This window comes from Geotrypetes seraphini, chromosome 6, assembly GCF_902459505.1.
Source record: "Geotrypetes seraphini chromosome 6, aGeoSer1.1, whole genome shotgun sequence".
NCBI classification, from domain to species: domain Eukaryota; kingdom Metazoa; phylum Chordata; class Amphibia; order Gymnophiona; family Dermophiidae; genus Geotrypetes; species Geotrypetes seraphini.
In genome coordinates this window covers 228,727,504-228,741,315 of record NC_047089.1, presented here as the reverse complement: position 1 = coordinate 228,741,315, position 13,812 = coordinate 228,727,504, and the positions used below count along the sequence as shown (strand labels likewise).

General features: G+C 45.5%; 1 protein-coding gene across 4 annotated transcripts in view; it reads left to right on the top strand.

Annotated features, from left to right (window-relative positions):
• Window positions 1–13,812, top strand: part of SYNJ1 (synaptojanin 1) — a 266,393-nt gene that overhangs the window by 161,010 nt on the left and 91,571 nt on the right. For all 4 annotated transcript variants that reach the window (XM_033947942.1, XM_033947940.1, XM_033947941.1 and 1 more), the window contains exon 21: window positions 7,064–7,142. In XM_033947942.1, coding sequence (XP_033803833.1) covers window positions 7,064–7,142 — 79 coding nt within the window. The remainder of the gene's footprint in view (window positions 1–7,063; window positions 7,143–13,812) is intronic.

Sequence of the window (13,812 nt, the reverse complement as noted above, 5' to 3'; positions counted from 1 at the left end):
AAGGTTTGTTTGGGCCTGTTAGATCTAGTTAGGGAATTTTTCTGGCCCCTTTTGCTGTCTGGATAGAGCTTGGGAGACCCTCAGGGGTGTCGCACTCAAAAGGGTTGAGTCCCTCCCCCCATTTCCCCGATCTCCCCAGGTTTTCTTTGTTTAGAGGAGCCTCAGTTCTATGCCTTGCCACCTATACAGGCACTGACTACAGTTTAGAGTGCCATGTGGGGTCTGCGCCAACTTGAGACAGTTGGTGATCTGTGAGAAGTTTTAAAAAAAAGACAAGAAATAAGCAGAGCATAAAGTGGTCCTGAGGCCATTGTTTTTGTACGGCATTGGATAAGCAGCACAAGTGCATTTTATGTGGGCGCCAAGCAGTGGATGGGGCTGGCAGGTGCACAAAATGTTTCGGCCGACTTGGGGGGGAACCTGGCTTCTAGTGTCTGTGTGTCCGGCTACCCTTCGCATGCACACCGCTCTTCGACAGGATGCGCTTTTGACGCCTGGACCTCACCCTGCTGCCCACACCGACGTTTCCTCGGCTGCTGGTGGTCTGGCAGATTTGGGCTTGCAGACCACTGGAGAGGCTGGGGATTCCCTTGATGCTGCAGCTGGGACTACTAGTGGTGTTTTCTATATCAGCGGGGTCGAGTTTGTCTTCGGTGCCGCGTTTAATTTCAGGTGGCTGTTTAGCAGCTGCGCTTCCCTCAGTTTTGGTGGGAAATGCGTCCATTTTGCCCACTGCCTCAGGTGACCTTCCTCCTGTCTTAGAGAGAAAGGAACAGGTCTTAAATGTGTCTTCTGCTCATGCTATGATTTCTAGATTCCCGCCCTGATTTTATGTTAGCCATGTGCAAGGCTTATTTACAGGTGGCTGGGGGTCTTGTTTAGGTTCCGGGGGGGTCGTCTGGGGGCGGTCTTTCCCTTCCACAGCTGCTAAGCTTGCCTCTTATCTGGCCCAGTCTTTCCCTTCAGTCTCCTGCTAAGCTTGCCTCTATCTGGCCACCTCAGTCATCGTCCAAGTGACCGCAAGTGTCTTGGGATGAGGATTCTTTTCTGACTGATCCATTTCCTCCAGACGGGGATTTGGATCTTGGGGAGGATTTTCCAGATCCGTTAGGAGGTCTGATATTTTGGATAGAATTTTTTTTTCTAAGGCGCAGATTGGTGAGGATGCATATGTTGTGTGCATTTTTCCTCGGGAAGAGTTGTAAGAGCTCATTCTTCAGGTGTTTTCAGTTTTTACACTTTGAAGAGGAAGCTAAGGACCCCCTCAGTTAGCATCCATCTCTTTCTCTATGCTTCAGGATAGGTTTTTGTGCACAGACATACCATGCCAGTTAAAGCAGCTCAGCCCTGAGAGATCCGCAGGATTGTAATATGGCAGCTCTAATTAAACACAATTTTGATGTGGCTGCCCTAGCTGTCCAGGCAGCAAATTATGGTGGTCTGGTGACCCGGGCTTGTTTCCAGTAGTCTGCGAGAGTTCTTGACCATGATGTGGCTGACTGGTCCTTCGTGGATCAGGAAGTTCTTAAAGATTGAGATGGGAGCTTCTTTTTTCTCTAATGCCATGTATGATCTGTTGGGTGCTTCAGTCAAATACATGGCTCTAGGTGTGATGGCCCACCGTACCCTGTGGCTTCAGGGTTAGTCGGTGGATGCAGCATCTAAGGCTAAGCTCAGTAAGTTTCCCTTTTGGGGCTCCTTTCTCTTCGGGGAGGTGTTGGATAAGTTGGTTCAGGCCTTGAGTGTCTCTAATGTGCCTCAGTAAAGTAAAAAAAAACAACAAACAAACCACTGGAGGACCAAACTCGCCAGATTTGTGTTGTGGTTCTGCCTGTGGACTTTTGAGTGGATTTCATAGGTACTGCCATTGCCAGAGTGCGACCCTTTTTTCCTTCCAGAGGACGTTTCTTCCAACTAGTGCTGCCCGATTCAGGAAAAAAAAATTCCGATTTTATTCGATTCAGCCTATTGAATTGATTTTTTTTATTTTTTTCAAACATCCTGGTGGGTTTATTTTATAGCCTCTAAATCCCTCTTATAGCCTCTTCACCCCTTTGCCCTCTCCTACCCACACTGATGCTGTGATGTAAACAAAATAAAAAAGACTTTGCCTCTCTCTCCATTAAATCCTAGCTCATGTTCACGGTCTAACACCATCTCTGGCAGGATATACATTTCAAATCTGACATATTGTAATCACAAAACAGAAAATAAAATTATTTTTTCTACCTTTTGTTGTTTGGTCATTATTTGAATCATGTTGATTCCAGGCTCTGGTTTCTGTTTGTCTTCTGATAATTCGCTTGCCAGGGTCTCCTGCCCATTTGTCGTTTTCTTCTTTCTCCGTGCTAACCATCCATCTTGCATCTCTGTCCTCCCCTTCCCTCCCCTGGAGGTCTGGCATCTTTCCTTTTTTTCGTCTCAACCCTCGCAGCTGCAACAATGGACCCCACCATCCCCACATCCACCATCTCGCCCTTTCTCTTCCCAACTACCGTCCTATCCAGTATCTCAATCCCCCTTCCACACCATCCCTTGTGTCTAACTTCTCTCCCTTTCTGTTTCTTCCTTCCCTCCATCCCGTTGTCCACCATCTCTCTCCCTCTCCTCTGTTTTTAGACCCATTATTTCTTCCCTCTCGCCTCCTCCCAGTCCCGTATATGTATGTCTCTTTGAACCCCCCTTCCCTCCCTTGGTGTACTTCTATACCAGGGCCCTCCCCCCCCCCCCCCCCCCGAAGGCCTGATGTCCTTTCCTGAATGCCTGGCCCCCCTAAAGGCCTGCATGTTCCCCTAAAGGCCTGATGTCCCCTCCTGAAGGCCTGCCCCCCCCCCCAAAGGCCTACATGTTCCCCTGAAGGCCTGGTGTCCCATCCAGAGACCTGGCCCCCGAAGACAAGCATGTCCCCCAGAAAGCTTGGTGTTCCCCCCTGAAGGCCTGGCCCCACCCCCGAAGGCCTGCATGTTCCCCTGAAGGCTTGGTCCCCCCTGAAGGCCTGGTGTTCCCCCCCCCCCTCCGAAGGCCTGCATGTTCCCCCTGGCCTCCCGGCAAGAGTTGCTACAGCACCAGCAATCCTCACTGTAGGCTGCTGTATTAGTTAAATGTAAGACCTGGAGGCCAGGGGTAAGCCGGAGGACGCTGCAAAGGCCTATGCAGCACTTCCCGACTGACTCTTGCCCCCTAAAGCCTGGAAGAGGCAGCGCTGCTGCTCCTGCTTTAGGGGGGGAGGGGGGAGGGTTGGTAACCGAATCGGCAAGGCCGATTTATTTATTTATTTTTTAATCGATTCACCCGATTCGAGTCGATGAATCAATTTGAATTGGCAATCGGGCAGCACTACTTCCAATGCATGCGTTGCAGGTCCTTGCCACAGTTCCAGTCAGAGCCCGGTTATGGGAGTTTTTACCGGGAATGGGACGTGATTTCAATGGATCAGTGGGTCCAGGAGGTGATTCAGAATAGTTATGCTGTAGAGTTTTCACGTCCTCTCCCAGATCGTTTCCTCTCCTCTACTTGTCAGGAAACTTGGAAGAGGGCTTTTCATTAGACTCTGCTCAGGTTGCTGGTCCTGAAAGCGGTAGTCCCAGTGCCTCCTCAGGTGATTAGCACCGGCAGGTATTCCATTTACTTAGCGGTGCCCAAGACAGAGGTCTCTTTCAGTCCATTTTGGATATTGACGGTGTCAACTGCGGGGTACGTCTTATTTCTGGCTGTTCTCCCTGGGGAGTTTATGCCTTCTCTCAATCTGACAGCAGCATTTCTACCTTTTCCTGTTCAGGCCTCCCATCCTTTGGTCTAGCTGTGGCATCGCACACCTTCACCAAAAGTCTGGTTCTCCCCTATTGGGACGATGGGCTGCTTTGTGCAAAGTCATTGCAGGAGAGTTCCCAAGTCATGGCTCAGGTTGTGGAGTTTCTGCAGTCCCTGGGCTGGGTGGTCAACCTGTCCCGCAGTCGGTTGATTTTGTCACAGCGCTTGACGTGTCTCGGCATTTGTTTTCAACACCAGCTTGGAGAGAGTTTTTCCTTCTAGAGACCAGGGTATGCAAATTGCAGATGCAGATTTGCTCTCTGATAGATTGCTGGTGTCTGCTGGTGCAAGACTTTCAGGTCTTGGGGTCCATGGTGTCCTTCTTGGAAGTGGTCCAATGGACTCTGGCTCACATGCATCCTCTTCAGTATGCACTTCTTCGGTGGTGGTTACCAGAGATTCATGATCTGGACTCTCCGGTCCCACTCCAGGGTGGCCCCTGTCTTCCAAATTGCTTCTGGAGTGTGTCTCATTCAGTCCCAGTGGACAGGGCTTCTCCCAGATGACAGTTTCCTTGGTTGGGGAGTTGTTGGTCGCCGGCGGAGGCATCTTAGTTGATCACTGTTCTGGAGACCAGAGCCATTTGGCTAGTATTGGTGGCCTATGTCATTCGTACGGGGAACGTCAAGAGTCTTCTGGAGGTGCTGGAAGCCTCTCTGGCTCATGGAATAGGCGGAGACTCTTCTTCGGGACAGCTCTGCTTCCCACATTGCTGATGTGGACGCTGTCCAATCAGATTTTCTCTTTCATAATACACTGGATCCTGGCGAGTGGTGTTTCGGGCTGGAAGCCTTTAAGTTGATTGATCAGGCTTAGAGTTGCCCAATCATGGATCTCATGGCCTTGAATGTTGACACCAAAGCACCAAGGTTTTTTCAGTTGGTACAGGGAGTGTTAGGCCAAGGTATTGGATACTCTGGTGCAGGCTTGGCTGACGGAAGGCCTGCTGTATATCTTTCCTCCGTGGCCTCTGGTGGGCAGTGTTGTTCTTCTTCAAATTGCCCATCATGCAGTTCCGTATAATTCTTGTGGTTCTGGCTTGGCTCAGGTGCCAGTGGTTTGCGATTCTGGTTCGTCTACTAGTGACAGATCCTCTCCCACTGGCCCTCTCACCCGATCTTCTGTCTCCGGGTCCCCTTCCATTGTTAGGTCTGGGTCCTTTTTGGTCTTACGACTTGGCTTTTGAGAGGGCTCACCTAAGGAACAAGGAATTTTCGGATACAGTGACCTCCTCTCTTTTAGTCTCTGAGAATTTTCTCCTCTCGGGCTTAGGTCTGTAGTTAGCGTACATTTGTGGAATGGTGTTCACGTGGCTTGGTTTCCCTTCGGACTGTTTTCCTTATATTCTGAAGTTTTCTGCAGGATGGTCTGGAATGAGGCCTTGTCTGGTTTTCCCTTCGGGTGCAGCTTGCCACTTGGTTTTCTATTTACGGTCTTTTGCATGATAAGCGTTTGGCCTCCTTTCTGGATGTGATTCAGTTCTTGAGAGTTACATCTGATCTGGCCATGAGTGCGGTCGTCTGTTGCTGCCTGGGATCTCCTATCCCTTTCCGCGCTCTTGTGTCCTCCGTTTGAGCCTTTCGGTAACTATACATGGAAGGAACTTACTCTTAAGGCATTTTTTGCTTGGTGGCCATTTCTTTCGCAAGACAAGTTTTCGGTGCTGCAGCTCTTTTTTTGTGTGTAGGCCTCCCTTCATGGAGTTCTTTAGGGAGCGCAGGTCGTGCTGCGGCCGATCCTCTCCTTTCTTCCAAAGGTGGTCTCGCCGTTTCATGGTGACCAGACCATGGTCCTCCCAGTATGGTGTAAGCAGGAGGGCTCATTGGAGCAGAGGCAGTGCGCAAGTTGGATGTACGTAAGGGCCTTAGCTCTTATTTTCAGTGGACCCAGGAGTTCCGTAAGTTGGACCATCCTTTTGTCTCTTTAGCTGGTCCTTTGTCAACAGAAGCCTGTTCCAGAATTTCTCATGGCTCCTTCCTCTCGGGGTCAAGCAGCTTCTTGGGCTGAATCTTCTCTTGTACCTCTGGTGGATATCTGTACAGCTGTGACTTGGTCTTCTCTCCATTCCTTTGTGCTCCACTACCTTGTGGACGTTCAGGTGCGTCTGGCCGCAGTGTTCTGCGAGCATGTTCATGTGGTGGCCCTTCTGGGGTCACACCCATGATGGGTACTGCTTTGGTACATCCTATCTGTTTCTGTGCTGATCTGGAAGGACACTAAAAAGAGAATGACATGGGAACAAATTTATCCACGTCCCCACAGAACTCAATTTCCCTGTTCCGTCCCTGCGAGTTTTGTACCTGCCCCTGCCCCATTCCTGTAAGCTCTGCCTTAACAGCACAAGCCTCGAACACTTATTATTTTAAAGTGTTTGAGGCTTGTTCAGATGAGGATGAAGCTTGCAGGAATGGGACAGGAAAAGAACTCGCAGGGGCAGGACAGGAAAATTAGTTTCCGCAGGGACGGGGAAAAATATGAATCTGTGTTATTCTCTAACGCTAAAGAAGAAAAAATTAGGACCTTTACCAGCTAATTTTCTTTCTTTTAGTTCCTCCAGATCGGCACAGACACTGCCTGGTCATTTTGTTCAGTATTTTCGCAAAGTATTTTCTGCAGGATTTGGTTGTTGCTGGTTGTTTAGAGAATTGAAAGAACAGCAGCATTTGGTTCGGCTGGTTTAGCTGGCGAACTGTGAGATGTTCTGAAAGGTTCTTGTTCTAATCGATATCCAATAGTGTCCCCTGATCCGATTTGGGACTATTCCTTGGTTTTTTCCATGTGAGTGTGGAGTTGTGTGTTCTTGTTCAGCCTAGTTGATTTCTGTTAGCTATTCATAAAGTTTCAAGTTTTCAAGTTTTATTAGGATTTTATATACCGCCTATCAAGACCATCTAAGCGGTTTTACAATCAGGTACTCAAGCATTTTCCCTAATGTCCATAAAGACATGATTGTAAGAGGAACTGCACAACCTACTTGTACTGTAGCCAAAAGTTAGTGTCTCAGTCTCCACCTGCTGGCAGGTGTTTCTGTGCTGGTCTGGAGGGACTAAAAGAAAGAATATTAGGAGGCAAGGACCTAATTTCTCCTTTGATACTATAAAAGAAGCTCTTGGAGGGTTCTATTTGACCACACATCTCCACATTAATGGTCTCTTATTTTATTACTTTACTAATCCTTTTTTGCTGTTATATAATGTCAATTAAACTTTTTGAAAATAATTTTGAAAGTAGTTATTTTCCAAATATTTTCAAGGTTTGTGGAAGATAAAATGTGGGTAACATTCCTCGAAGGAAGCTCTGCTTTGAGTGTTCTGAAACTGGATGATATAGAGGTAATACATCAATTTTTTTGAATTTGTATAGCTTGTTTGGAGTCAGATTGATCAACAGGCATGAGGACCACAAAAAGTCTTCAGTTCTGAGTTTTGCATTGGTCTGGATTTTCACCCAGATTAAATAGACCAATGGTTCTCAACCTATCCTGGAAGAGTACCAGTTAGCCAGGTTTTCAGAATATCTATAATGTAAGAGAGAGCTTTTCATACACTGCCTCCAGTGCATTTGAATGTATGACCTGCATATTTATTGTTGATAATCTTAAAAGTTAAATGGTATTCCTCCCAGGACAGGGTTGCAAGTCGCTGAAATGACCATCTGCTTATTTACAGTGCATGGATAGCTGACATGCCTAAATGTTCTCTTTTCGTTAGTAGTAATAGGTCCTTCTTTTCTGTTGTGCTGTACAAAAATGCACAAGGGTTCCTGTGATATGAAGCTTATTTTCTAGTCAAGAGACACTTTCAGGGTACAGAAGAAGCTACAGGGAATCTAAAGAAAAGTGGCAGACATGGGGAAAAGCTACTGCTTGCCCTGGGATTGGTAACAAGGAATGTTGCTACTATTTGGATTTCTGCCAGGTACTTGTGACCTGGATTGACCACTGTTGGAAACAGGAAACTGGGCTAGATGGACCATCGGTCTGGCCCAGTATGGCTATGTGTTCAATCCTCTTCTAGAGCTAGCTGCAAACGTGGCAATTTTCCAGCCTGCCCCCCTCATTCCAGAAGTGTCTTCATTATTTGGCTACATAATTCGAAGACACTATTGGTGGCCCATGCTGCAAGAGTGCAGAAAAGGAGCAGATCATGCTTCCTTGTGTGCCACTTGAGGACACACTATAGCCTTGCCACTGCTTCTCCTTTTTTTGGCTGGTTTCTGTTCTTCCTTCCTATTATTCCATGGATAGTAGTTATGCTAGTCATCAAAGAATTGAAATCTAATACTTGAGATCATTTTCAAGCCAGCAGGTAAGGGTGGGATCGTCATTCTAGATAGATCTAAATATATTGCAGAGATCCACAGACAAATTCACAAAGAACATTTTTATTTAAATTTTGATAGTGACTGATAACCTATGGGAGGAAATTCAACATCTAGTCCAGCATGCATATGATACTGACATTATCAAATTAAAAGAAAATGCCTTTCTAACCACAGAGTAGAGAATGACACGGGGAAAAAATTTGTCCCCGTCCCTGGCACATACCTGTCCCCGCAACCACTGTCCCCGCCCCGTCCCCGCAGCATCCATACAAGCCTCAGTACTGCAATATTTAACTTATTCCTTCCTTATAAATCAAAGTTCTGGCTGCTGAACTAGAGAAAGAGATGTTCAGCTGGCAGGGCTTTGTTTATAAATTTTTATAAACACAACTAATATACTACTGTATCCTAAAGCAAAAAAAAGAAAATAAATAAATAGAATTTTTTTTCTACCTTTGTTGTCTGGTTTCTGCTTCCTTCATCTTCTCATTCAATTCCTTCCATCCACTGTCTGTCTTCTCTCTGCATCTTCCATTTGCTCTGTTACTGTGCCTCTCCCTTCACCCCCAATTGGTCTGGTACGCATCTTCTTCCCTCTACTCCCCCTTAGTCTGGCATCTGTCTTCTTCCCTTCCAGCGTCTTCTCCCCACTCTCTCTTCCCCATTCCCTTCAGTGTCTTCTCCCCACTCTCTGTTCACCATTTCCCTTCAGTGTCTTCTCTCCATTCTCTCTTCCCCATTTCCCTTCAGTGTCTTCTCCCCACTCTCTCTTCCCCATTTCCCTTCAGTGTCTTCTCTCCACTCTCTCTTCCCCATTTCCCTTCAGCATCTTCTCCCCACTCTCTTCCCCATTTCCCTTCAGTGTCTTCTCCCCACTCTCTGTTCACCATTTCCCTTCAGTGTCTTCTCTCCATTCTCTCTTCCCCATTTCCCTTCAGTGTCTTCTCCCCACTCTCTCTTCCCCATTTCCCTTCAGTGTCTTCTCCCCACTCTCTCTTCCCCATTTCCCTTCAGTGTCGTCTCTCCACTCTCTTCCCCATTTCCCTTCAGCGTCTTCTCCCCACTCTCTTCCCCATTTCCCTTCAGCGTCTTCCCCTCCCACTCTGTCTTCCCCATTTCCTTTTAGCCTCTCTTCCCCATTCCCTTCAGCGTCTTCTCCCTACTCTCTCTTCCCCATTCCCTTCAGCGTCTTCTCCCCACTCTCTCTTCCCCATTCCCTTCAGCGTCTTCTCCCCACTCTGTCTTCCCCATTTCCCTTCAGCGTCTTCTCCCCACTCTGTCTTCCCCATTTCCCTTCAGCGTCTTCTCCCAATCTCTTTTCCCCATTTCCTTTCAGCGTCTTCTCCCCAATCTCTCTTCCCCATTTCCTTTCAGCATCTTCTCCCCACTCTCTCTTTCCCATTCCCTTCAGCGTCTTCTCCCCACTCTGTCTTCCCCATTTCCCTTCAACGTCTTCTCCCCACTCTGTGTTCCCCATTTCACTTCAGCCTCTTATCCCTACTCTTTCTTCCCCATTCCACTTCAGCGTCTTCTCCCCACTCTCTATTCTCCATTTCCCTTCAGCATCTTCTCCCAATCTCTCTGTTCCCCATTTCCATTCAGCATCTTCTCCCAATCTCTCTTCCCCATTTCCCTTCAGCATCTTCTCCCCACTCTGTCTTCCCCATGTCCTTTCAGCGTCTGTTCCTCTCCAATCCTCCTTCACGTCTGTTCCTTTCCTCCACCACCCTTCCCTCTCCGCAACCTCACTGCCCTTCGGCACCCCTCACGTGGCCCCCTCCCTCTTTCCTACCTACCCAAATCTATCTATCTCTCTCCCTCCCCTTTACCTTCGTAGCGCATTTTGAGTAACTTCTTCAAAGCCATCGGAGCCTGCAAACAATAGTGTGCTTGTGTGGGTGGAAGCTTCTCTTTTGACGCAACCAGAAGTTGTGTCAGAGGAGAAGCTTCCACCCACATACGCACGTTACTGCTTGCAGGCTCCGATGGCTTTGTGAAGAAGTTACTCAAAACACGCTGCGAAGATAAGGGGGAGGGAGGGAGATAGATAGATTTGGGTAGGTAGGAAGGAGGGAGGGGGCCGCGCTTGATTGGTGACCGCACACATTCCTTCCCTTAACTGCAGGGACAAGGCCATCCACCGCTCCGTCCCCGTACCCACAGTGAGCACTTTTTCCCCTCACTGTTTCGGCCGTGGGTAACAGCCAACGTATCTTTCTCTATCACAGAGCATCCAGTTGTACAAAAAATATATATCCTACCTAAAATACACAAATCTTTAATTGATCCACCAGGTAGACCAATAGTTTCAGGCAATGGCTCCGTTCTAGAGCCCTTGTCAGGTTTTGTGGACTACTTTTTAAGACCATTTGTCCCCAAAATAAAATCATATACAGTGGAACCTTGGTTTACGAGCATAATTTGTTCCAGAAGCATGCTCGTAAACCAAAGTACTCGTATATCAAAGCGAGTTTCCCCATAGGAACTAAGGGAAACTCACTTGATAGGTTCCCACCCACCCCCACCCCCTGAGGCCAGCAGCGCTTCTCCCCCCCCCCCCCCCGAGAACCGTCATCGCTCCCCACACTCATGAAGGCCCCCCTCCGCGAGAATCTTAGAGAGAGGGAGAACTGGAAGGCCTTGAGCATGCACAGATGCTCAAGGCCCAGCAAGCGGCAGTAACTTCTTTCAGCGGCACCGGCACGTCCTGTGGGCTGCGTGCCAGTGCCAGATGGGTGGTAAGGTTGAAGTTGTTCGAGCGGGGGGTGCCGGTTCATGCGGGGGGGGGGGCCTTTGTGAGCGGGGGGGGGAGCGATGCCAGTTCTTGGGGGGGATGCTCGCAAATCGAGTCAACACTCGGTTTGCGAGACAAGATTTGCGAGAATATTTTGCTTGTCTTGCAAAACACTCGCAAACCGAGGTTTGACTGTATACCGGATTCATCACATATGATCTCATTACTTGTTGACTTCGATGGAGACCTTGAAGATATCATACTTGTGATGATGGACATTGAATCGTTATACATCAATATTCCCCAAGCTGCTGCTTTACAGATCATAGAGAAGACCTTACATAATTGAGAAGACAACACACGAATCCCAGATAGGTTCATAATAACATTAGCAACTTTTGCACCAACACAAAATTACATCTGTTTTGATGGGAAGTTTTATCTACAAATCAAAGGGACAGCCATGGGGGCTTCCATGGCCCCTGATATAGCCAACTTGTATGTTGCTGATTTTGAAGACAAGTTTCTTACAACGCACGAGTTCTCAAATGAAATCAGGATGTATAAATGATACCTCGATGATGTATTCATCTTATGGAGAGGCAATGAAACAAATTTGCACCAATTTCTAAGATGGATCAATTCCTGTGATGTGAATTTGAAATTCAAAATGGACTTTGATTACCATCGGATTCCTTTTCTTGACATTCTCCTAAAAAGAATGTTACAGTTTTTCAACTTCAATTTATAGGAAACCTACAGATAAGAATTGCTATCTGCATTTTTCCAATTTCCATCAGACACAATTGAAGAGGAACCTTCCATATTGCCAATTCTTATGCCTCAAGAAATAATGCATATCACCCTCTGAATTTGAAAAACAAGCCATCATTATAAGGGTGTATCTTACAGGTTATATAAGAGAAGGCTATCAAAAAACTAAACTACGCCATTGAGTAGAGCTCCTTAAAACCGGGCTCAGAGAGAAAAAGCAACCCGATCTTGTACACACTTTGAAACATTCCCATCTATCTAATGACATTTGTAAAATCATACAGAACCACTGACATATTTTGGAAATGCATAGATGCTTCAGGAATATCAAACCGGTGATCACCTAATCTCGTGAAGAAAATTTACGCGATAAGCTTATCCCATCATCATTACCAATGATCCACTGTATCACATTCGACCATTAAGGACATACTGCCTGTGGACAGTACACAGTCTGCAATTCCTGCATCTCTAATTTCACACCCCCACGTACAGGCACATTTGAATTTCACCAGCAACTGCAGTACAGAAGCTGTGATTTACATAATCCGATTCCCATGTGATCCATTTTATATTGGAAAAACCAAAAGAAAAATCAAGACCAGGATAATTGAACATCACAGTTATATCTTGAGGAGTGTGAGAACTGCCCCACTCATCAATCATTGGATAGAACTTGAACATTCCATTACAGACTTGAAGTTTTTTGTGTTCAAAACTTTCAAAAAAAGTTGATAAGGGGGGAGATAGCTCTTTGTTCAGCCTGTAGTAATGTCAAATTTATATCTTTGAACTTAATACCATCTTTCCATTAGGTCTGAATACTGATATTGAGTATAATCACTTTTTATAAGTATTGCATTTTTTTCTTAGACCGCCTTCATTTTTAGTGGAATTTACTCTGTTGTGTTATCCTCATGTTTGCAGATCTCCCTAACATGTATCTAGTATGATGCTCTATGTTTATACAAACAATTTGCTTTCACAAATGGCATTACTAGCATTAATGTTTACTATCTATTTATTATTTATTATTGGTTTTTATGCTTTTATTATCAGTCCTGTATTATATGTTTTTATCACATCTTATCACATCTCAACATAAGTGTTCATCATATATTGATTATTATATTTTTTCTAATGTTTACACAATAGGTTTTTATTAGACACTTTTTCAATATGTTTTTTATCCTCACTAGGTTTATAGATGAGAATGTGACCTGTACACATGTTATGATTTTTTATACATGTTATGGCATATTATAGTTTTTATTATGAGATCTTTTAATATACTGTTAATAAACGCTTCTTCCATATACCTCCATCACATGTCCACCAAATATTCTTATCAATATACTCTTAACTTTACAGGGCTCTAGATAGTGATTCAAATTGTTTTTCACACTAAATTTAGGTCACTATGACTTTCTTGCATGGACTCTTTGCGATTTGATTTGTCCACAATGTTGATATTCATGTAACGCATCATTAAAGGCACTACCACATGATTTATGATGATCAACCCAAGCCTCTCATCATAGTATTGTTTACTTGTAATTTTATTTGTTTGCATTGTTTATGCTCATGTAATGTTTTTATTGATGGGGCAATTTCACAGTTTATGGATACTGTACCTAAACCTCTCATTAAAGTATTTATATTTTTTATTATTTGTTTTAGCAGGTCAGATTTCACATTGTCGCATGCCATGTGACACTTTACCTTGCTTGTGGATTGAGTTTGGTTTAATAATTAGCCATTTATTCCATTTGTAATTTTTTTCCAATCTTTTACATGTTTATTCATATGTTTCTACACATTGTGATCATGTACTTTGGTCTCAATTCTTTGATGTCACCCTTCACCTTGTTCCTATCTATATGCTACTTGATTTTACAATACCCTGTTTCACTTTTTGTTAGTTTGATACCTTAGTGCAATTGTCTTTGGTTTGTCTATATTACATGCTGCATTACAGTATTATCAGATATTCTGTCCTTAGTTTGACCATTTGTCATTTATCTCTTAAAATAAAACCCTAAGCGCGCATGCGCACTCTTACTGGCGTGATCTGTCGGTCCGTGGCCGGCAAGAGTGCGCATGCATGCTTTGACTCCTCCCCTCACTCACTAAATGACAGCATCCTTGCTCCGGGACCCGCTGACCCTCTT